At 40.7% G+C, this 21,669-nt stretch overlaps 2 protein-coding genes and 1 long non-coding RNA gene across 4 annotated transcripts; 2 read left to right on the top strand and 1 right to left on the bottom strand.

Annotated features, from left to right (window-relative positions):
- Nucleotides 1–621: 621 nt before the first annotated feature.
- On the bottom strand, nucleotides 622–20,786 carry LOC116066019. The gene is made up of 3 exons (XR_004108877.1): nucleotides 20,774–20,786; nucleotides 15,783–15,787; nucleotides 622–727 (listed from the first exon to the last, which is right to left on the bottom strand). It is a non-coding gene; the product is annotated as an uncharacterized LOC116066019 (long non-coding RNA).
- On the top strand, nucleotides 2,788–6,116 carry LOC116066016. Its single transcript, XM_031321736.2, has 7 exons — nucleotides 2,788–3,173; nucleotides 3,273–3,542; nucleotides 4,123–4,416; nucleotides 4,500–4,553; nucleotides 5,289–5,393; nucleotides 5,758–5,804; nucleotides 5,891–6,116. The coding sequence occupies exons 1-7, from the start codon at nucleotides 3,023–3,025 to the stop codon at nucleotides 6,002–6,004; spliced, it is 1,035 nt and encodes a 344-aa protein (XP_031177596.1). The 5' UTR covers nucleotides 2,788–3,022; the 3' UTR covers nucleotides 6,005–6,116.
- vrtn (vertebrae development associated) lies at nucleotides 9,181–13,541 on the top strand. 2 transcript variants are annotated; one of them, XM_031321735.2, is made up of 3 exons: nucleotides 9,181–9,350; nucleotides 10,139–10,470; nucleotides 10,594–13,541. In XM_031321735.2, the coding sequence occupies exons 2-3, from the start codon at nucleotides 10,159–10,161 to the stop codon at nucleotides 12,355–12,357; spliced, it is 2,076 nt and encodes a 691-aa protein (XP_031177595.1). In that variant the 5' UTR covers nucleotides 9,181–9,350; nucleotides 10,139–10,158; the 3' UTR covers nucleotides 12,358–13,541. The 2 variants fall into 2 exon arrangements, with proteins under 2 accessions (XP_031177595.1, XP_031177594.1); XM_031321734.2 differs by lacking the exon at nucleotides 9,181–9,350 and adding an exon at nucleotides 9,378–9,586.
- Nucleotides 20,787–21,669: the final 883 nt, after the last annotated feature.

Here is a 21,669-nt window from a genome sequence, read left to right on the forward strand (position 1 = left end):
AGGAGAGACTTTGCTCGCTTGTCTGCTACAGATCCACTCATAGCCGGCTGATTCGTGCGATTGACTGACTCACGCGAGAACTCATGAGTCATCGACAACTCACAAGTCATCAACAACTCGCGAGTCATCGAGGACTCATGAGTTCTGGAGTTAGCCCCATGGTCTGCGAGCTTGCAATGTTTCCGAGTCTGCGGGTCGGGAAGTTCCTATAACCTGTCTCGGACTGTGTCTCTGCTCACTCAGTCACTTGAGTTGACTTGTGGAGTTGTCGTTGCTTACGAAATTGGAAGTTATAAAGCTTTTGGCAGCTAAGATGGCTAGGACTAGTAGTAGCTAATGTTGCAAGAGGTTTGTGTGTGGCGCTGTTATCATTTTAGATTGAATTGTATTAGGACTCAACTGATCCGAGTTAATGATACTGGAGACTCGCGATTCATGAGTCAATTTAAAGAGTCGGGTGAAAGATCCGAGTGAATCACGACTCAAACAGGTTTATCAGACCGAGCGTTTCAGACAGAGGAGCTGCAGCATTGGGCAGTATGAGAAACAATCTGTTTTTTGTTAATGAGTGGGAATTGTCTGCTTTCTGCATGTGTGTGGTCAGTATCAGATGTTTTTTTCTTCCTATATTTTATGCCTGAATGTTGAATATCTTGCTGTAAACCAATCAAAGTTACTCCCCTACAAAAAGGCTAATGCGTCAGTTCGAGTGTTGGGAATCTGTTTTCTGATTCTTCCATTCGATTCCGGTTCTCATTGATTCCGATTCTTTGAGGGTCTTGTTCTATATCTATGGGAGGGGACACTACAATATCGTTGCTGTATCGATATCGAGGTATTTGGTCAAAAATACTGTAATATTTCCATATATCCATATTGCCCAGCCCTAGATGAACAGATTCAAAACCAAATTTTCCAAATGATTTCAATAAAAAAAAAATGGTTCCGTTGGAATTGTTATTTTTGAAACGATACCAAGTTGGACCCGGTTCTCGATGCCCAATCCTAGTCAGTTCCCATCAGCAGTAAACCGTCAGTACTACTGACAAACCGTTCCCCTGAATGCTTTTCTGAGAGCTTGTCTGAAGTTGTAAACCTGGCAACAAATCAAGCTACTGTTGTCATTTTGTTTATGAAGACTCTATGAAAGGCTGTAGGAGAGCAGAAAGTCACAGATGCTCTTAAACCTACCGTATGTTGAATGTAACACAGCTGTATTCACTCGCAGGTGTTCGTACTAAAACTCAGACTTGAGGGATAACATTATTTCTTGGAATCATGTTTTAAATTTAAATGTTACTAGTTTGAATTTTTCAATGCTGCTGAGAAACTTGGAAATCTCCAAGGCTGTTCTGGTTGATGGTGGGTGATGATGAGAAATGAAAGTGCAAAGGGATATTTGGTACAGTATGTCTGTAGAAGTTGCTTGTGTTTACTCAATTATTCCACCTCTTGAACAGTGACTGTTACCTCTCTGACTGTAAGGTAGATTACATCTGAAACTTTTGGTGATTGCCATTTGACAGCTAACATGTAGTCCAGCTGATGTGAAAGATGCAATATGTACAGGATGTAACTGTTAATGTGAGATTGTGTTGTCATGTAAATATACACAGTACATATATTTTTCAGTCTGAAGTAATTGTGTGGTTCCCTGAATGTCTGAGTTTACGCAGTTTTTAAAGTCTCTTTGATCAGTTTGAGTTGGCTGTTACACTGAAGAGATTTTAACTGAAAAACTGAGACATATATTTTTAACATAATCATGACATAACCTATTTGTCTAGATTTGTCAATGATGATCTGTACAAACGGCAAAATAAAAATGATTCAGCAGCTTTTTTGTAATCCAACTACACAACTACAACTACACTTGATAAACACAGCATTCCAAGTTCACAAAAAAGACTGTTCTTGTGGGTTATGACAATTCCCATAATTAACTAATTATGACATTCATGGGCCCCTCCCTCTGAGAAAGATGTATCTATTCTCTTATCTATTGCATCTCTGTCCTATGATAATCAGCATTAACTGATTAGGCCTAATTTTATTGTTTCCTGCTACACATGGGACTGATGCAACATTAGGTGCAGGGGCCACTTGGCACTATGAAGTGAAGATTGCATTTTCAAATATATTGCCTGCGGAAAGCAGGATGTCTTTGAACAGCTTTCCAAGATAGCAGAGTAGAAAAGGGTGGAATCAACCTCCAGTGTAGCTTCTAGTTTAAGTGAGAAAGGCAGAATCACGGAGAGCTGCACACATCACTTGTCCAGAGAAAAGGCACTGGAAAATATTGTCACAAAAGGAGAAACGCTGTAGTTTCAGCCAGAGCTCCATCTGCCAGTAACTGCAACCACATCTTAAAGGGTCAGGTCATACAAATTAAAAGAAAGAAGTGGAAGTGAGGTCTGCTGTTGAGTTTTTCAATTGTGTTAAAAAGTTAACCTCTATTGTATTGGGGTCAGCGGTGCAGAACTGAGTGGACCGACGCTTAAAATGTGTCTCTTAATAGTTTTTTTTTAGTTATTTATTATGAAATGAACATAAGAAAAAATCAGTTAAATTAAAATTCCCATTGCACACAAGATTGCACATTGCTATTGGAATCTGCTATTCACTAAAATCCTCCTTTATCCATTTATCTTTTGTAAGGTCATCTCTCCTCACAGGAGAGAAAACAATCTGTCCTCATCAGTAAACCTCTTTACAAATCGTCTGAAAACAAAAGACACAACAACAACAAGCACTGTTTAATGTTTAAAAAAAAAGTTTCTGTATTTTTGATTTTAGATTTATTTTTCTTCTGATGTGTAAATATAGTATAGTTTCTGAAAATGTCAAGCTTTTTTGCTTGGTAGTCTTTCCTATTCCTCTTTACTGTTGACCCGTTTTCACCAGTGAGCAAACTAAACCCTGACTTAAAACAGCTCTATTGTTTGTATAAATGTTCTTGTACTCAGAACTACAGTCAGACCAGTAGCTGTTTTCCACACCAGCAGGTTAAAGATGTTGGCAAATGCAGGAAGTGAAATTCCTGTTGACTAATGTTCAGGGTAACAACAGAGAACCTCCAGTGTACCTTTTCACAGCGAACACATTTGCACGGAGGATGGCTGGAGTTGTTCACATTGGGATGAGGCTGCTATTGTTATCTTTCATCACAAAAGGTTAGTGAAACATTGACACAATCTTATCTTGTGATAGTTTTATAATCTTATCTCAAACATCTAATAGAAAATCTGACCCTGTTTATCTTCTTTCACCAGGTGTAAATGGAGAAGATGGTCTGATATTTGCCCAACGGGCTTATTCTATTACATTTCCATGTGAGGAAGATTTAGTCTGCTTTCATGTATGGCAGCTCAGCACGAGCCAAACAAGTGATTACATTGCCATAGTCAGTAATGGAGAAATCCAGACAGCTACGTCAGTGGATAAGGACTCAAAATGCACTCTGCAAATCAAAGATCTCACAGCGGAAGATGTTGGACGTCATCGCTGCCAACAAAGGCCAGATGTTTTCTCTCCTCACAATAGTGAGTACTGTCAAGATTAGAGTCTTACTGCTGTGTGGGTTGATACCGAATTGATTTCATCTTCTAACGACAAAGTTGATAAAGAGAAATCTGTGCTGTAAACTAGAGATGGCCCGATACCATTTTCTGCTTCCTAATACCGATTCTGATACCTGAACTTGTGTATCGGCCGATACCGAGTACCGATCCGATACCAGTGTGTCATATATTTTATTATGTTTTAACAACTGTATACTACTATCCCTGTATGGATGTAATTGTGTCAGTCTGGCTCAGGTTAAACTCTTTGTGAAACATGAACAAACACAAACAATGAACGCCACAGAACTTTCTTATATTATCCAGTTTGACAATCCGTTATAACGGAAAAAGAACATAAATAAACTACTTTAATGTAGATTTTCTTTAGGGCTTTCTTACGTGGTATCGGATCGGTGCATGAACTCCAGTACTTCCCGATACCGATACCAGCGTTTTAGGCAGTATCGGAGCCGATACCGATACTGGTATCGTTATCGGAACATCTCTACTGTAAACGAATAAAATAAATAAAACGAATGCTTTTTTGTTTTTCTTTCAGCCAGCCCAGAGGTAAAGCTCATGCCTGGCAAAACAGTATCACTGCAGTGTATTCTCCTCACTTTCGTAGAGGAGGGACATTGCAGAGCACAGCTACACCAGGTTAGCCTGACGTGGGTGGATGAAGCCGGCACTGAGATACACAAGGACTCACAACATCAGATAAAACAGGAGTCTTTGTGTGCTGTAACTCTGACTCTCACCCTTCAAAGACCTGAAAACAAGACGTTTAGGTGCCAGGCGACTGTAGGTGAACAAGTCCAGACTTCAGTGGAGTTTCGGGTCAGAGTCCCAGGTCTGTATGATTCATTCTAACCAGTAGACTCCTAGGTGTTGAATGCAAAGAAGTAATAATAACAAATGCTATTTTCTTTGTACCTCTTAAAGGGAGGGGAAGAGGATTCATCATAGACCTAGAACCCGAAAATCAAGGTACAGTATATAGAGGCCACCTTTGTTACTCATATAGCCTACAAATGGACTTTTTTTTCTAAATATATGCTCAATATCTAATAAACATGAATATGTAAAGTAATAATCCAACCAAGACAGCAAAAAGGCAGACACTTTAATAATATGGCAGCAAATTATTTTTGTCATAAATCTACGATACACTCAGGGTCTAGCTACATAATCTGGATTATTGTGGAAAGCACAGTTTGCGTATTGAGTTGCCAAAATACTAAGGGGCACTGAATAGTTTCCAGTTCATTCCAATTTAAATATTAAAACAATAGTTTGACATTTTGAACACACTTATTCACTTTCTTGCCAAGAGTCCAATTCGAAGATTGATACCACTCTCATATCTGTTAAATATGAAGCTGGAGCCAGGAGACAATTAGCTTAGCTTGGCATAAGCTAGCCTAATAAATGAAACAAATGAAATATTACACATAAATTCCTGAGCTTTAGAGGTGCTGGTAGGTGATTTTGTAACCTTTTGACAGAACCAAGCTAGCTGGATTCCCTTGTTTACAGGGTTAGCTAAACTAAGCTAACCAGCTTCTGGCTGAAGATTCATATTTAGCATACAGACATGAGAGTGGTAGCCTATCAGTCTTCACATCTAACGCTCAAACTATTCATTTAAAGTTAGATGAGGATTTGGAGGACGTGTTCTGGGCATACAAAACATTATTTGACATGTTAAATGATTGATTTTAGGTGGCAGTGGCAACCAGGACATGATGGGCGCCGCTGTGTGGGTGGTGGGATGTGTGGTTGTGACAGCGTTGGTTGCATTGTTTGTTGTGAACAGAAGAAGAACAAGTAAGTTCTCCTAAACTTCCTGAACCTATAGAGAGGATGTGTTGCACCATTGAAAATGGACTCATATTTGGGCACAGACTAGTCCAAACACAGGCTATACACAATCGCTTCCATGTACATGTGTCCACATGCACACGTCTTCTTGCACAATTCTACTTTCATGGTCTTTGAGGCAATCAGTTATGTTCTGTTTTTACTGTTCTTTTCATGATGGTAATTGTTTTGCAATTGTAGAGTCACATAACAAAGCTTGAGAAATTTACACTAGTCTGTACAGCACTGAACATATTATATTTAATAGTTAGCCTATATTTGAACACAATTGTAGTAAAACGTGAATTTGTGCATTCCTATGTTTATTTAGGCAGCCAGGTGCCAGATGAGTCTTGTTACACGGCCAGTACCAACAATGTAAGTCAATTCTCACAAATAAAGTAAAATCTTTTGTGCTTTTGGCCATTTTGAAAGGTAATGATTGTGTGTGTCTGTGTCTTTAGGTTATGAATGCAGACGATGTGATCTACGCTGACATTATCCTCCCCGCTGGCCCTGACAGAGTGTGGGTCGATGAGTGCGAGTCCACTGAATACGCCAGTGTCCGATACAAATAGTCTGCTGTCCAAACTACAAATTGTAGTATATCTCTTCTTTGTTTGTGAGCTCCAACTGTGCTACTGCCATGTGTTTTAATACTGTGAATTGCTCCATACCAAATCCTTGTACTGTAACTGTTTCTGCCACTTAAATCATTGGGAACCTAACAGATATTTTGCCCTTTGACTCAGCCATTTTGCATTTCAACTTTAGAAAAATTGATTTAATTAGTCTACCTCAATATGTTTGACTTCTCTTTTTAGATATGGCAATTCATTCAGCAATGTATACCCTGATTTTATTTTTATCAGAGGATGTATTCACAAAACCCACATTCTTTGTTATTTATGGTGCTTTTTATTGTTTTCTTAGCAAAACTGTGTCTGACTGCAGGTCTATAATAAATCAAAAGATGACACACTTGGCTATTAAATCTGCAGTTATTTTTCATTAAAAAACCTGGCAGGACTTGTAGAGAGAAAATCTGGTTAGAGAGCTTTTGAATACAGTAATGTAAGCAAATCACTAACTGCAACGAGAGGTAGCCTATGTTTATTAATTGACAAACCAGTTAGAGGAACTTGCAATATGTGGTGGCAGGCAACATGGCACGGTTAAAAAAACAGAAACATATAGCCCAAAGAACATAGGATTTGTTGCGTGAAATCTCAACAAGCCCTGGAATATTTTTGAATGCCATTGTTCAGTGACATTGTGTTTTTGCATGTGATAGTGTTTTAGCATTTAGTACCACATTTCAGATGACCAAGCTACACAGTCAAATGCAACACTTTATTTTGCACACAAACCTGCTATTGTGCCTCTGCAAACATGCTGAATTACTATTTAGTGTAGAGCTTTCTACTTTCCTCTGCCAGTACACACACAGTCACACCTATACACACACACATACATACACACAGCCACAGCAGGTGAGAGACTGCCGGAGCCGGTCCCAGTGTTGCCCCATTTGCATTTTAAATGCTTGCAGCCAGCCCACTACTGTGTTCACGGTGCAGTGCAGCACAGCTAATCTACACACCTAAGGTGTGTGATTGGCTACAAGCCAAGAATTTGAAGGGGGTTGAAGAAGAGATGGTAAAGACACAAAAACATTCACAAGAAAGGGGGTAGATGAATAAAGTGAAGAGGCCGTACCAGGATAGGTTAGAGGCCCTCAGCACATAACACATGACATGGAAGCAGATATACTAGATTCTGAATGTGTTCATTTTCTTGATTTTATCCTTCAAAAACTGGATGCAAAGGATGAAAGTAGCTGTCTTTTTCTAAAATTTGTTGAATGCATTAAAGTGAATAGAAGATGAAGGCAAAGAGGGATAAGAGAGCAACAGCCATGAGTTAGATTTAATATGCTTTAAATGATATCAAAGTCCTTGAACTCATACTCAAAGCTGAGGATCTGAGGATAATGTGGCACATTCAGTATATTTGTACAATACTGAGACTTCTGTATTACCGCAACGAAATACGTCTCCAAGTCAATGTAATGAAGTTATATTGAATCATATTTTTTTATGATAAATTGAAGGGAAAAAAGGCTCTGCTCCTGGATGTCTTCATAATGTTAGCTACAATGAAATCATTGGCTATATAAAAAGTGTCTTTTAAAATGCAAAGCTGTCCAGATGGTTTCAGTGTGACCTCTCTTCCACTCCGCTCTTTTGATGCAATGTTTAGACACTTTCTTTGACCTTTCTTTACAAAACATGTCACCATCCTCATTTCAAAATTGACAGTAAATGATAGCAGTAATGTCGCTGCTTGCATTTCAACACACTCTGACTTCCAAAATATTTCAGGTCAAAGACGACGAGCAAAGGAAGCTCCTCATTAAGACAGGAGTTTGTATTCGCACACGCATACGCATATGCACACACACACGCACACACACACATATTACCATACCTTTTAACAAGTGGGTGTCTATATGCATTATCTCAGCTGGCGATGACAGAAATACAAACCAAAGTGGGGAAATTGTGCTTGTTCTTTTGTAAACCCTCCCACACACAAACACACTCACTCACACATTGTCCAAACAGCTGATAAGGTTTAGGTCAAAGCCTTGAACCCCAGCTTGGCACCAGCTTGTCTGCCAAGTGCTGCTTGGAGTGGACAGATCAGTGGGGGCCAAATGCTGTTGTCCCCTGGTGTGTGTGTGTGTGTGTGTGTATGGGTCTACAGTAGGGGCAGTGGGGGGTTGGGGACAGTCGCTGGGATTGTTGTGCATGTGTGGAACAAAAGGCCTTGATTACTGAAATCCTGCAAAAGGCAGGAGAGGAGGTGTTAAAAGTGATACAGTGGAGCAGACCTGGAGCTCAAGAGCCCTCCTCTCCTCTCACAAAGCTCATGTCCACACCCTGTCTGCACATATCTACTCTAATCCACAAACTGGCCTTTTACACTACAGTGTCTGGAGTGCAGACTGAAGAATACAAAAGCATTGCATTTGGAAAGAAAGCAGAAAGCTAGGTAATTGCTGTAAAGCTAGGCCGCCCAATTTGGGGCCTGCGGGCCAAGTTTGGCCCGCAGACTTAATCTGAGTTTTACGGCAATGTAAAGCACAGTGCTGGTAAGTTTTATCTACGAAGAATTACAACAATTATGGTATTCTTTAACATCAACATTTATTTTTGGCACGTGGCCTTCTACCCAGATACATTTTGGCCCTTCATCTGAAAGAATTTCTGCACTTCTGCTGTAAAGGTTCTGATGTTCCTGTATATTTGCATTGAGGATTTGAAGTGCGGGCTAACAAGCTATACAAGTAACCACAAAATATATTTGTGCAACCACATCAGAGTTAGGATAGTTTATTTATGAGACAAAAAGAACCCTGATGTTCCGATGACGCATTTGACAAATAAACTTGAAAGTGAACTGTTGACATCTGCAGTTGGCTTTGACAAAGCAAAAGCATAAACGTGTTGATAAAACCTAAAAGCACCGATACCTGTACACCTACAGGGCTGCCTCTGTGTTCGGATGGGCCCTGACACAATGGCTTTTGTTAACACTTCACATTGAAATTGACCCTGGCTGTAGCCAACTTGAGGAGGAGGGGAGGAGGAGGAGGAGGGAGGTGTCTCTTGGCTCAGAGACAAAAAAAAAAAGCGAATTGACGATTAACAATTTCCTGAAGGGAGGTACATGCTGCTTACCACTCCCCAAATCGCCACTGCTCAGCCGCCGCAGGTCCGAGGACAGAACTCTCCGGAGCTGCACGCACACAATGGACTAGAACTCCCAGAGAGAGATCAACACGATCAGCTGTGAAACCCCTCCGCTACAAACAAGCCGTTTCCATTGAGTCTCTTTTTGTAGTCTCTGGACGTTCAGGTAGGAACATGTTTGTTTTTAATGTCGTTTTTCGCGTTTCGATTAATGACGGGTCATTTGTTATCTTTAATTCCAGATGCGCGTTTTCTTGTGTTTGGGTGTAAGAGGTCAGGCTACTTATAAACTCCGCTTGATTTGATTTAAACTTCGCAGGTTCAGGAAAGTGTTTGAAATTACAGAAACAAGCAAATACATCACTGAGAGCATACAAATAACACAACACGGCGCAACACAAAGTAAGCCTTGTATGTATTGAATTTGACTTGAATTAGCATTGTTAAGTTTCAATTACTAACACAATAAGTCATATTTTGCAGCTACGTTGTAATAATAAAAATAAAAACACACGCTATTATCGAGACCTTTTTCTAGATGTAATTTACAAAGTGTATTTAAACACAGCCTTGGCTTTGCATTTGTAAAAAGAAACAAGGTATATTTGGGTAAAGAGGTGAGTAGCAGAGAAAATGCTTAGAGATCAGCTTAATTGCTCAGGAATAAATCTAGTGCAATACATTGAGAAACATGTGATGTGTTTATTTTTGTTCTGAGACCAAACTGCACCAGCAGCGCTTTGATTAAGCTGCAGCTGTTGTTTTGAGTTTGTATAGGCCTCAGTAATCTACATAATCTATTCTACTGTTAACAAAGGCATGAGCACATTCCCTAAACCTAGTCCCTGTTGTTTTAAATCTCTCAGAATCATCCTCGCTTCCCTCTCCTTCTCCATAATATTTAACTTTTGTTCACCATCTCTTCTTCCTCCTCTTCCTCCTCCTCCCCTCCAGCTCTTCTCAGATCCCCAGGTATGATTCAGAGGAAGGAGGTGGTGTTGTCTGTTCTGGGGGAGCTCCAGGAGGCCACAGAGAGCTCCGGCCTGGACGCTCTGACCCGAGTGGCCCTGGAGGTGGACCAGATCCTTGCTCCCTTCCAGCTCCCGGAGACCCCCTGTCAGGATTTTCCCGAGTGGGCAGGCGTGGATAACTCAGCTCACGGCCTGTACCCACCCGATGCACCATTGGGCCTCCTGCCTTTAAACTGTAAGGGGGAGGGCAACCGGCTGTTTGATGCAGTAAGCATGCTGTTAGTGGGCAACACTGGACTTAGCTTGGAGCTACAGGTGAGCCATGATGGTTTATAATCTCAGTCTGTACGGTCTAAATGTATACATCATTACAGATTCTTTCTAGCTGTTTATATGTGCATTTTGTAATATTAATTGCAAATATTATTGCCCCCACAGGTCCGAACAGTAGTGGAAATGGTGCTATGGAAGAGATACTACCTGTCTGGAATGATCGATTCAAAAATGATGCTTCAGGCTGTTCGCTTCAGCCTCTGTGCCGAAGAGTCTGAGGACATGCTCAACCTGCCTGTAACAGTCCTGGAGGCCATCTTCGATGCCGACGTCAAAGCATCTTGCTTCCCCGGCTCCTATGCCAACATGTGGCACGTGTACGCACTTTCGTCAGTCTTGCAGTTTAACATCTACTCCATCTATCCCAAGTTCAACCTTAAGATCCGGCCCTATTTCAACCGCGTCATACGTCCAAGGCCGTGGCCTAAAGACTGTGGGCCGCTAACCCTCCACATCATGTGGTCTGGAGAGCTGCAGTCTGAGTCATTGTTCAGGCCGAACCACTTTGTGGCACTAGTCCAGACAAGTGAGCTCACGTTTGGGAGCCCTGACAGCCAGCAGAGGGTGTCGCAGACGAAGAGCGAGGACCTGCTGAACCGGGACCTGCAGCTTTCCTACCCGGGTCTAAAGGACAAGTACAATATCACCAAGAGGACCTTCTACCGCTGGAAGAGGCAGACGCAGGAGCACTGCAAAAAGTCAGCAGCAAGGTACGAGGCAAAGTATTTCCTGCAGGCCTGCTACTTGGAGGGCAAGCTCATCCCTCTGCACCAGTTTAAAGAGTTTTTCCCTGAGATCTCAAGGTCGTCGTACTACAACTGGAAGCAAGAGCTCCTGAAAACCGGAGGAAACTTCTCCACCTCATCATCCGCTGGAGAGATTAGTCCTGGAGAGAGCACGGAACAGGAGACCTGGTCTTCGCCTGAAGCAAAGCAGGATGAGCCAGACCATAATGACAGCGTGGCCAGCTTGTTTGGCCTCAGCCTCGGCAAGCTGGACCTGGAGCGGGCCCAGACTGTAGCTCACATGCAGGAAGCTAAGCGCTGTCTGCAAAATTGCATCGCCATGAACGCCTCCCTCCCTTTCAGGATCTTCAAAAGAAATTTCCCAGGGATCTCCAGATCAACCTACTACAACTGGAGGAGAGAAGCCATGCTGTTCAACGGCGGTTACAAAGGCAGCGTTGGCAGCAGTGAGGACAGCTCAGATGCTGACAAGAGCCATAGTCCAAAAAGTCTGTCCCCAGTCCTGCCTCACACCAACCAGCTGTTCGCGCCCAGAAGGAGAATCTGTGGGCAAAAACACAAAAGTTTCATGCTGGCGTACATCAGTAAAAAACAGCTCCGAGATGCTGCAAAGCTACATGTCCAGAAGTTCAAATGGTCCCTGACGAAGTTCAAGCTCAAGTTCCCAACCATGTCCGCTTGTTTCTTCTGGCTTTGGCGTAGCAGTCGGAACCGCAAGAAGAAGATCGTCACGCAGAGCGCAGAGATCAACCTTCCTGAGAGTCTGGAGAGCACTGCTCCAGAAAACAAGATTATGGAGAGGTGGATGGATAGTCAGCATGTGCTCCCATTTGTTGAGAGTCCCAAACATCTAGAAATTACCCCCATGCCCCTGTTTCATCCCCCACATCCAAAGCATACCATTCACAGCAAGGCGCCTATAGATGAGCAGGTGTTTGCGATGGATGTTGTGGCTCTGGCCAACTTCAAGGCCAAGGCCAAGCTGTTTCTGCAGCAACGCTTTGAGGAGAAATCCTTCCCTACGTTTAAAGAATTCAGGTCTTACTTCCCCTTCACGCCACGCTCAACGTACTACATGTGGAAGCGAGCTTTGCATCATGGGGTGTCGCTGGTTCATGGGTAAATGCCCAACGCTTTTATCTAACAAAAATGGGCTTTTAGGAGCGACATTAAAGCTCTGTTGAAGAACTTCTTGACCCCAAAAACCTCCCATGCATCTCTCCGCCGGTACATTTTACTGTAAACATACTACACAAGCATTGTTTACTTCATGTTCTAAAAGACTGTTAAGTGCACCGGCTTAGCATCTAAATGCATTGTGTCCTACCTCTGCCCCACCACCACAGCTCATTCCTCCCTCCTGGACATTTGCACGTGTGTGAAAAGAAACTGAGTTGTGGGTCAGTTTAAACCCTGCATGTTGCCCTCCAGGCAAAAGGCAGTTCAAAGCTGTTGTTTAGTGGCATTTTGTTTGAAGCTGTTTCTCCTCCATTCTCTTTTAATCCTTGCTAAGCATTGTACTCAGGGTCCTTTTATTTTTCAGTTTTCATTGTAGTAAGTTTGTTAATGCTTAAAAGTATGATTTGTTTTTTTGTTGATGCTTGTGCTATTGATATGGGAAATTCCTAGTGGTTTCATATTTTTTTGATACTTAAAATGTAAAGAAAGCCAGTATTTGTTTTCAGAGATGAGTTTACTCCTTGTTCAAACATCTTCTGTAAACAGAGGTTCAGTCTTTTTTCATTGTTCTACTTTTGATTATTGAATGTACACATTTTGTGCACCAAAGTTTTAGGTGGTTATCTCAAGGTTTTGGCTTTTTTTTTTTTTTTTGATGACCTACTTTTAGTATGCCTCTTTAACTTTTGGTGATGCACATTATATAAACTGTGAGTTTTGTCACACTGTATTTGCACTGAAATAGTTCCCATGACACTATTGAATGTATTGTCTTAACCATCATGCAAACTTTGGTTAAGTTTGAATTTTCCAACAAAGATTTTTTTATTTTTTGTATGATCCTTCATTCCAGGCTACCTATTTTCTTGCAATATTGGGGAATATTTGCCTTTTATTGTCTGGTGTTCTTCACTAAATGAAGTTCCACTTCCAGTTCTATCCACACAGACAAACTTGTTTTGCAGAACTTCCACTGTAACAACCCTAAACAATACATTTCAGTTTACTTTGTACTTACTGTATTACATGTCTGCAATTGGTACTGTTGATACTGGCAGCTTGCTTTGTAGTCAGTCAGTAGGTAAGGAAATCTGTGCTGTATATTAATAAACCATCAACCACCATCAACCCTTTGCTTCACTCTTGCTCACGGGGATATTAAAATGCTGCTTCATCATGTCAGCTCATTAAACACAGTCCATGCCTGACAAATTGATAAAGCCACCAGTTTTATGCTCCACGATATCTACAACTGTAAAACATCTCTGCAATTTCCACAAATCAATTGGTCTTTCTTCCAAGTCAGTGAGTCCTTGTTCCGGCTCAAGTGAAACCAATAAGCAATTCTAATCTTCTGCCCCATCGGCTGCATCTTGATTTGACTCTCTGGCGGAAGAAATTGGACAGTTTAGCACATCGCAGAGGTTTGCACTATGCTATGACCCAAAAGACATGTCTGGCCTCGCCAAGTTAATTCATGTCGACAACCAGTGTGCTGTACAAAAGATAAAGAAAAGGATCAAAATCATTGTGTGTAACCACATTCAAATGTGCAAACATGAAGGTCAAACCGAGCCAGCAGGCTAAAGAATAGAAATGAGCTTTGAGACTGGTTTTGTGGTTTTTGCTCACTGCCTTTTCTCTATTTAGCCATTGTGCTTATGGTAATGGCCAAGAGTCGGTGGGATGGAGTACAGAGAGAGAGGGGGAAGGGGTTAATTGTATTCATGGGGACAGAGGTGTTTGAGATAAGGCCAAGAACATCCAAGAGTTTAGGGGGAGGACAAAAGGTGTAGAAAGGACAGGGGATGGACTGTCATTCTGATTAGGTGATACTAGTGAGTTTCATTTTCCAGTAGTATTTCTTTCTTTTAGTTTTCCTTGTTTTGTATCTGTTCTGTATTTATTGTATTCCAACTGTCTATGTTTAGGGACAAAAGATACCTGTCCTTAACAGAAAATCTCAGTGATGGTGAAGAGTTAAGACTTCTAAAACTTGGTCCTAACATTGGCCTTATCAAGTCTAAGGATCAAACAAACTAATTAATTTTTAACAAGGGAGTTGTGGAGCATGGGCAAAATCCTGAGAACCATTCTTATACCTGAGTATTTTATTCAACGTGCAGTTCATTTTATCCTGCACTGAACTCAACTGGTATTTTATCAGCTTGACTACAGAGTCAGTTTTCTATCCACCTACACATAAGCAATGTCAGCTCCAGTTACAGTCAAATATAATGGCCTGATTTCAAGTTTGTTTTTGATATTTTTTCCATGTCTGATGTAAAGGATAGGTTCCCTTTTTTTTTTTTTAAGTTTGTCTTAAAACATCACCCACTTGCCCATATGTACATTGAAAGAGTAAATGGTGGCTGTGATCATTCCTCCTGTACTTCTTGGCTGTGGAGAGATCCCTTTCTAACGTGATTCCAGAAATGGGGGACAAAATCCACAGCCCTTGCAATGTAATACTCCAGCACTATGAGGTAGTCAAATATAAATGGATATCTTCCAAAGTTCCAGCCTTTTTTTAATTTGCAATGTTCTTCTTTTGTTTCACTACACTTCGGATAAACATGAAAAAGGAAAAGAAGAGAAAAAAAAGCTGCACTTTCACATGTCTCTTTGTAGTTTTGCTTATTTAAAGCTAATGTACCTGCACTTACTACTTGTTGTCTGGAGTTTGCACCTTCAGGGTTGAAAGTCGCTTTGGATAAAAGCGTCAGCTAAATGACATGTAATGTAATGTAATGTTTTCTTGCTGAGCTGTTATGATGGGTGTTGCTTCAGATTAAGGTAAAAATATATTCCAGGAAGTCCAGTTAGAGTTATACATTTATGATTATGAATGTTTATCAGATGCCAAACAAACCTCTGACTCCAAAACAGGATTTTACAACTAGAGAAAGTTATACATATTTTATCCTTCATTACAACCATCACAAGGTAAATAGTAGACAAAACAGCATTCATGTTGCAAAGTAATCAAGTCAGTAAGTGAAAATGTGAACATATCCTTTCAGTTCTCCATGAACAATTGACAGCCAATTAAAAACATTTAAAAAGTTTATTTTAATTATATAGACTAATGTGGTCAGTGTCTAAGAATCACCATGGCAACTGACCTTGGCATAAGTAAATATTTGATAAAGTCTTTGCCTGTTTTGTTTTGCCATCTCCATCTTTATTACTGTAAGATAGGAGGACATTTCACTGGCAACGAGCTACTCTACATTATTTAGCTCAAAAATAGCATGAAAATAATGAGGGTTGACAGGTGGGAGCGGAAGTCTTCAAGGATTAGCATACTGCAGTTGGTTCAGAAAGAAAATAAATAAATAAAGCAGAGAGGCTTCTCAAGGATGCCACATTTTCTCAGTAAACAAAACAGACCTGTGGGACTCTGGAGGCTTGCCGTTTGCTGCCAATCACCTTCTGATAGGAGCAGTGGTATGAACTCAGAAGAACTGAAATTTGACCTTAGTGTGGGGGGTAAAGTGAGGAAGGTGAGACGTGAAAAAACTAAGCAATTTCAGACTGAAATGTTTGAAATAGGGAAGTCTCGCTCTGCCAGACCATCCACACGCTGCGGAGCGGAGGAGGGTCTGGCTAGTCCACATAGCATTCCCGGATGGGAGAAAAACGTGCTCTGGTTTATTGGCATTTCTTTAAACCAATCACAATCGTCATGGACGGCGCTAAGCTCTGCACGGAGCCGCTGTAAAATAGCCGTGCGAGAGAAAACTCAGATTTGACAGATAGTCTAGCTAGCTGTCTCAATTAACCATGCAGAGATCTGAGGAGCAGTTAACCATAGTCCTCATAAATCACCAGAGTTTAAAATTACAACACAAACGTGGCTGGGTTGGATCAGTGGGTAGAGCAGGCGCACATTTATTGAGAGGTTCAGGGTTTGAATCCGACGTGTGACAATTTCCTGCATGTCTTCCCCACCTCTCTCCCCTTTCTCACCTAGCTGTCCTGTCAAAATTAAAGGCGAAATGAAAACAGATATACATGCATCCGGCGGAATTTCCTGCGGCAACGGAGGAATCCCGGAAGTGGAACATTAACGATATAGACTAGAAATAGGGTGACATTTTCAAATCTATCCCTTCACTCATAACAAAACCCCTCCCTCTCGAAACAGGTTTCATACATTGCTTGAAATGTACCAATCCCACATGTGTTTCAGAACAATATTTTAGGTACATCTCATATAAAACATGGCCTCAGTTAGTTTCTTTGTTTCAGACACATACATACCTATATCAGAGCATGTAGACAGTTTGTCCACTAGATGGCAGTGGTTTGCTTCCATGGTTTTGGTTGCCTTTTAAAAAAAAAAGACTACTTCAGGCACACACACTTTGGTTTGGACAGAAAATCAATGTGTTACTGCTTTGTGTAGTGCAGATTCCTCTGGTGATAACTCCATTAATAAACATAATCCAACATCGCAGCCAGTAATGCATAAACTAGATAACGCCTGGGAAACAAATTGTTTAATGATGGATTAAAGAGGACAGGAAGAAGACAAAAAAAATAAAGAGGAGGCATCTATGAGATCTAGTTAGGGATTATTTTGTCCCAGAACTGTTTCCCTGTATTTGCTTTTTAAGGTTATTAAATAATGCAAATAACTCAAAACTAAAATAATACTTTGCATCAAATGCCAGGATTTCACAGAGAGCTCGAGGTAACATTATGGGTCCGACCTGTGCACCAGTCCACCTGTCTCATAAACAAAAGTTGCTTTGTGCTATTCTGCTATATTATGTTTAGAATCAACTCAATACATTTCTATAATCTGAAAGAGTATTCATACTCACTAAAAATCCACTTATAATATCTTGGTTTCTATCTAATATAAAAAAAAAACATGGAAAATGATTCATATCCAAATAAATCTATAGGAGGACTTAATATTTGAGAAGTCCTCTCATGTAAATGTGACATTTATGTTGTTTATAGTTTAACTGCAGTTTTACTTGTTGAACTTCAGAGTCTGAGACTCCCAATTTGTAAAGAAATACTCGAGTTTCAATAATCACAATTTTTATCCATATTTTCGTCATTACCAGCTGGCACAGCTTAATGTGATTCAGCATCATGTCACATTAAGCGGCAAAAACAAAACAGTGCGTCTAGGGCTTTGTTTGCTTAAGCAGATGGACATTTCTTTCAAGATTTTATGGTGAAAAAGAGAAACGATTAAACCGTCACAATGTCTGTATTTGACTTAAAAATGAGGCTGATGTAAATTATCTTCCCTCAAGGTGTATGTGTTGTGAAATGGGGTTCTGAATTGTTCATGCCAGTCGATGAAACAAGACGCTATTTGTGAATTTTCCACAAGTGCAAGTGTTAGGCTTAATTATACTGTGCCTGTGAGCATGCTCAGACATTGAAGGCATTTTGTTAATACAAACCATAGGAGGAAAGCATTAGTCAATTCAATAAGAAAGTATTATTATATACTTGCTGCTGCCTCATATTGCTTCGATCAGTTTTCTCTTGCATTCATTCTGAAGTGATTTACTGTAGGTTGGCTGCTGTTGTTGTTGTTGCGTCCAGCGTCTCCCATTTTATCAAACGCACACATGATACTGCAGCTGCTGATCAAAGATTTGCACTGACAAGTAAATCAACGAGTGACAACCCCTGACTCGTTTTTCCTGCATCAATTGTTTCACTGAATCAATAATTCTGTGATTCTTTTTTTTCCTGATAAATGGAGAGAGACAAAGAAAGTGAGTGTGTGTGTATGTGTGTGAGAGAGAGAGAGAGAGAGAGAGAGAGAGAGAGAGAGACATGAGGGATTGTCAGTGTATTAACAAGAGCAGTTATGGCAACTCTGATCCCCGTTGCTGCTAAAGCACCAAACCGCATGTCGACACATGATAATCAGGGCTAAAGGTCAGGTAAAATAAAGGCCTTGGGTAATCCATGTTTGGGGTCATGTAATTCGTTGTGCATGTTTGTTTTTTCGTCTTGTACAGTTCTACAACCTGTTCAGTTTTGGTTCAACGCAAGCTGGCGAAAGCCAGAGGCTTGATCCCTCAATGCAACATCCAACTGCGAGTCAGAGAGCAGAACAGTTGGACTGCAAAGTTCAATAAAGTCAGATCTAAAGATAGGAAAGTGGAAGAAAAAATCTATTGTCCATCTGTTCATCCATCCATTGAGTCTTACCCTAGGAGCTCTTCCGAAACCAATCGAGTGGAGTTAAGGCAAGAGGGACATAATTACCTGCTGTTTGTTGCAAACAAAACAAAAAAGTTTAACTCCAATATTGCACTTTTACCTGGTTGCAGTAATTTTCATTTCCACCATATGTGTTTTCATGGAAACCTCATCTGGTTATACACCTCTGTACAGTTTGTTCAATCTTAAAGGAGTGGTTTGGCATTTTTGGGAAGCTTTAATATGAAGATACAGCCAGCAGCCAGTTAGTTTAGTGGGATTTGATGGTGTGCAGAACTTCAGGTGTTCAGCCCTGCACTGTTTGCTCTTGAACGCACCTCCCTAGTATCAAAATAGCTCCACCCAGACCAAACCCCCCTCATTAGCTGAGGTTATTTAAGGCACCTGTGCCATCATGGCTGCCTCTTTGGTGTTCTCTGCCTGTCAGTTGCCAAATGGGACCCTCTCTGTGACCTTTTAGGAATTCAAAGTTCCCCTACCTGGAGTGGCGTGATATATTTCTTGGTCTACTGAGCACATGGTGTAAGGTTGTCAGCTGCTGTTTTGCCTTGGTTTAGTTTCTTAGTATTTTAATTAATTTACTACAACTTCGTTAAAGTGCCACCAGGCAGCACTCTCCATGTTTGGTCTGCTTGTATTTTAGCTATGACCAACTGTTTGTTATCGAGGCTAGGCACGCTAGTGGGGGTCCCTATACAGTTTGTAGTGATAATGGCACTGGGACACAATTTGTGGTGACATGATTTGCAGTAAACTGGTTTGCAGTGACTATCGATTGCAGTGAGCACATGTGGTGGGTAAGTTTAAGCACCCGTGGAACACACCCTGAGTTAGATTGCCTATCCACAGCTGGCCTCTGCCCATTTCACCCTTTCATCTGGTAATTTTAAGTAACTGGCAGTGTATTTGTTTTAAAAAAATAAGTTACCTTTTAAATTGTCAACATTGTAATAAACCATTTCTATAATTTCTACTTAAATTTGATTAGACTAATTTGATTCACCTACCTTTCTAACCACCAGTCTTCAATCATTTAATTTTCAATGAGAAATTGCTTTTCAGATAAGAAAACCGGGCTACCAGCTCTTCTAAAGCTCTCTAATGGACACCATATAGCTCATATGTTTAATTTGTACAAAAATGAAGTGACTTTATCATGAGGTTGCCAGGCAACCATTTGACTACTGGAAGTCACCGCTCCCTGTCAAGAAGTAGTCCCACACATAACCCGTAAAACCACATTGTAATTTTTTACACTTGATTTCTTCTGTTGTCATGATTAATGAGCTTTAGAAGTGTCGATATGTGGGTTGTTACCTTTGGACAGAGCCAGGCTAGCTGTTTCCCTCGGATTCCAGTCTTTATGCTAAGCTAACTATCTACTGGATGTAGCATCATATTTACCATACAGATGAAAGAGTGGTATTAATGTTCTCATCTAAATCTTGGCAAGAAACCGAATAAGCATATTTCTCAAAATGTATTGCTTTAACTTTAGGTGAATTTCAGCTTCTAATGCGGGATTTACTCTTATCTAAGCACTGGTTTTCATGGTTAAATATTGTGAAACAGGCAAATAAATACTGCCCATCATATGACATGCCCTCAGCTGCCTACAGGGCTCAGTGTTACTGTGTACTCCTGGGTGAATGGCTGAAGGCCAAAATGAAACTATCCTCCATATTCACTACTAATGCCCTCTTTTGATTCCCCATGTTAAAGAGAGCCTTATTAGTAACCACCCATAATGACCATGTGGGCTCGATTGTGAGTTGGGTGGGTGTAAGCACAGCTGTTGGTTCCTCTAATGGCTAATGTCCGGGGTTGTGATTAAAAGCACCGCAACCATGAACTCATTTCAGCTAGAGCTATTGTCTGCAAAATGAGAAGATAAGAGCTAATTGCTAGATTTAGTTTCAGTACAAGAAAAGAAGAGCGACGTACAGGGGATTAACTTTAAAGTAAGGACAGGAAATTAGAGTGTGGGTAATAACTGGCTGTCTGCATTAGTAACTCCCACCAAACAATTTAAATGGGAGCTTTTGCATTCGTGACAGCAGTTTTGATCGCCAGTATCGACACAACCTCATACTTTTTAATATTTCTCTCATCTCATTCCTTCGAAGGGAATGTAGACAATGTGAAATAACCACAACAATTCTGATTGTAGTTTCTTTATGACACGAGAGGACATGTCAGTGAGAGTCTAATTGCCCTGAACTCTCCTTGCTCCTCACAGCCAGACAGTAACAGTAGATATGACCTAGATAAAGGATTAAGCAAAAACATTATTGTTTGATTTAGGTGCCTGCAGATATATCTTTGAATGATCCAGCTTTGCCGACTCTGCTCTTTAAGCTTTCCCCTTCAAAGATGACTCAATAGTTTATAGGGAGTGTTAGAAGCAAAGAGTATTGTGACAAGAAGGACAGATGTTTTCAGGTAATTGAGAGTAATGTGTGCTGTTCTGAGATCAGCCTATCACTGGAATGCAATCAAATTAAAAGCTTTAACACTAACTGCACTTAAATTGTGCAGCAGCATTTTAGACGAAACAAAACGCTCTGTAAATCCGACTTGAGTCGGCTGAATCAAATCGTCCCTTGGGTCAATTTAAGGCCTTTGCTGAGTTTATTAGGTTGAATTATTGCAGCTGTTTTAGTCATACGTCTCAAGCTTCAGTCAGACCGCTTCAGGGTTGTAATAATTAAAGAAATTTACCGAACTAAGGAGATCTTAGATGTGTGCTTGGGGAAATACACTTCACCTACAAGCTAAGCATTCTACACATCTGCCCTTGAAAGAGTTTTATTCCTAAAGGGCTGTGTGTAAGGCTGTGTTTGGAACTACGGTTTGCACAAATACAGGGTTATGGATTGTTTACACTCTCAAAACATTCCTATTTCATATCCCTTGCAACCTAATCCATAACCAAGAAATAACTGGTCCATCTAACTAAAGTGGAAGGAGTCTGTCTATATGTCTATATGTCTTTCCTTCGATTTTGTTGACAACCGTTCATCTGATTGACTTCACACTTGGCGGACGT

The sequence above is a fragment of the Sander lucioperca genome, chromosome 13, assembly GCF_008315115.2.
Source record: "Sander lucioperca isolate FBNREF2018 chromosome 13, SLUC_FBN_1.2, whole genome shotgun sequence".
Taxonomy (NCBI): domain Eukaryota; kingdom Metazoa; phylum Chordata; class Actinopteri; order Perciformes; family Percidae; genus Sander; species Sander lucioperca.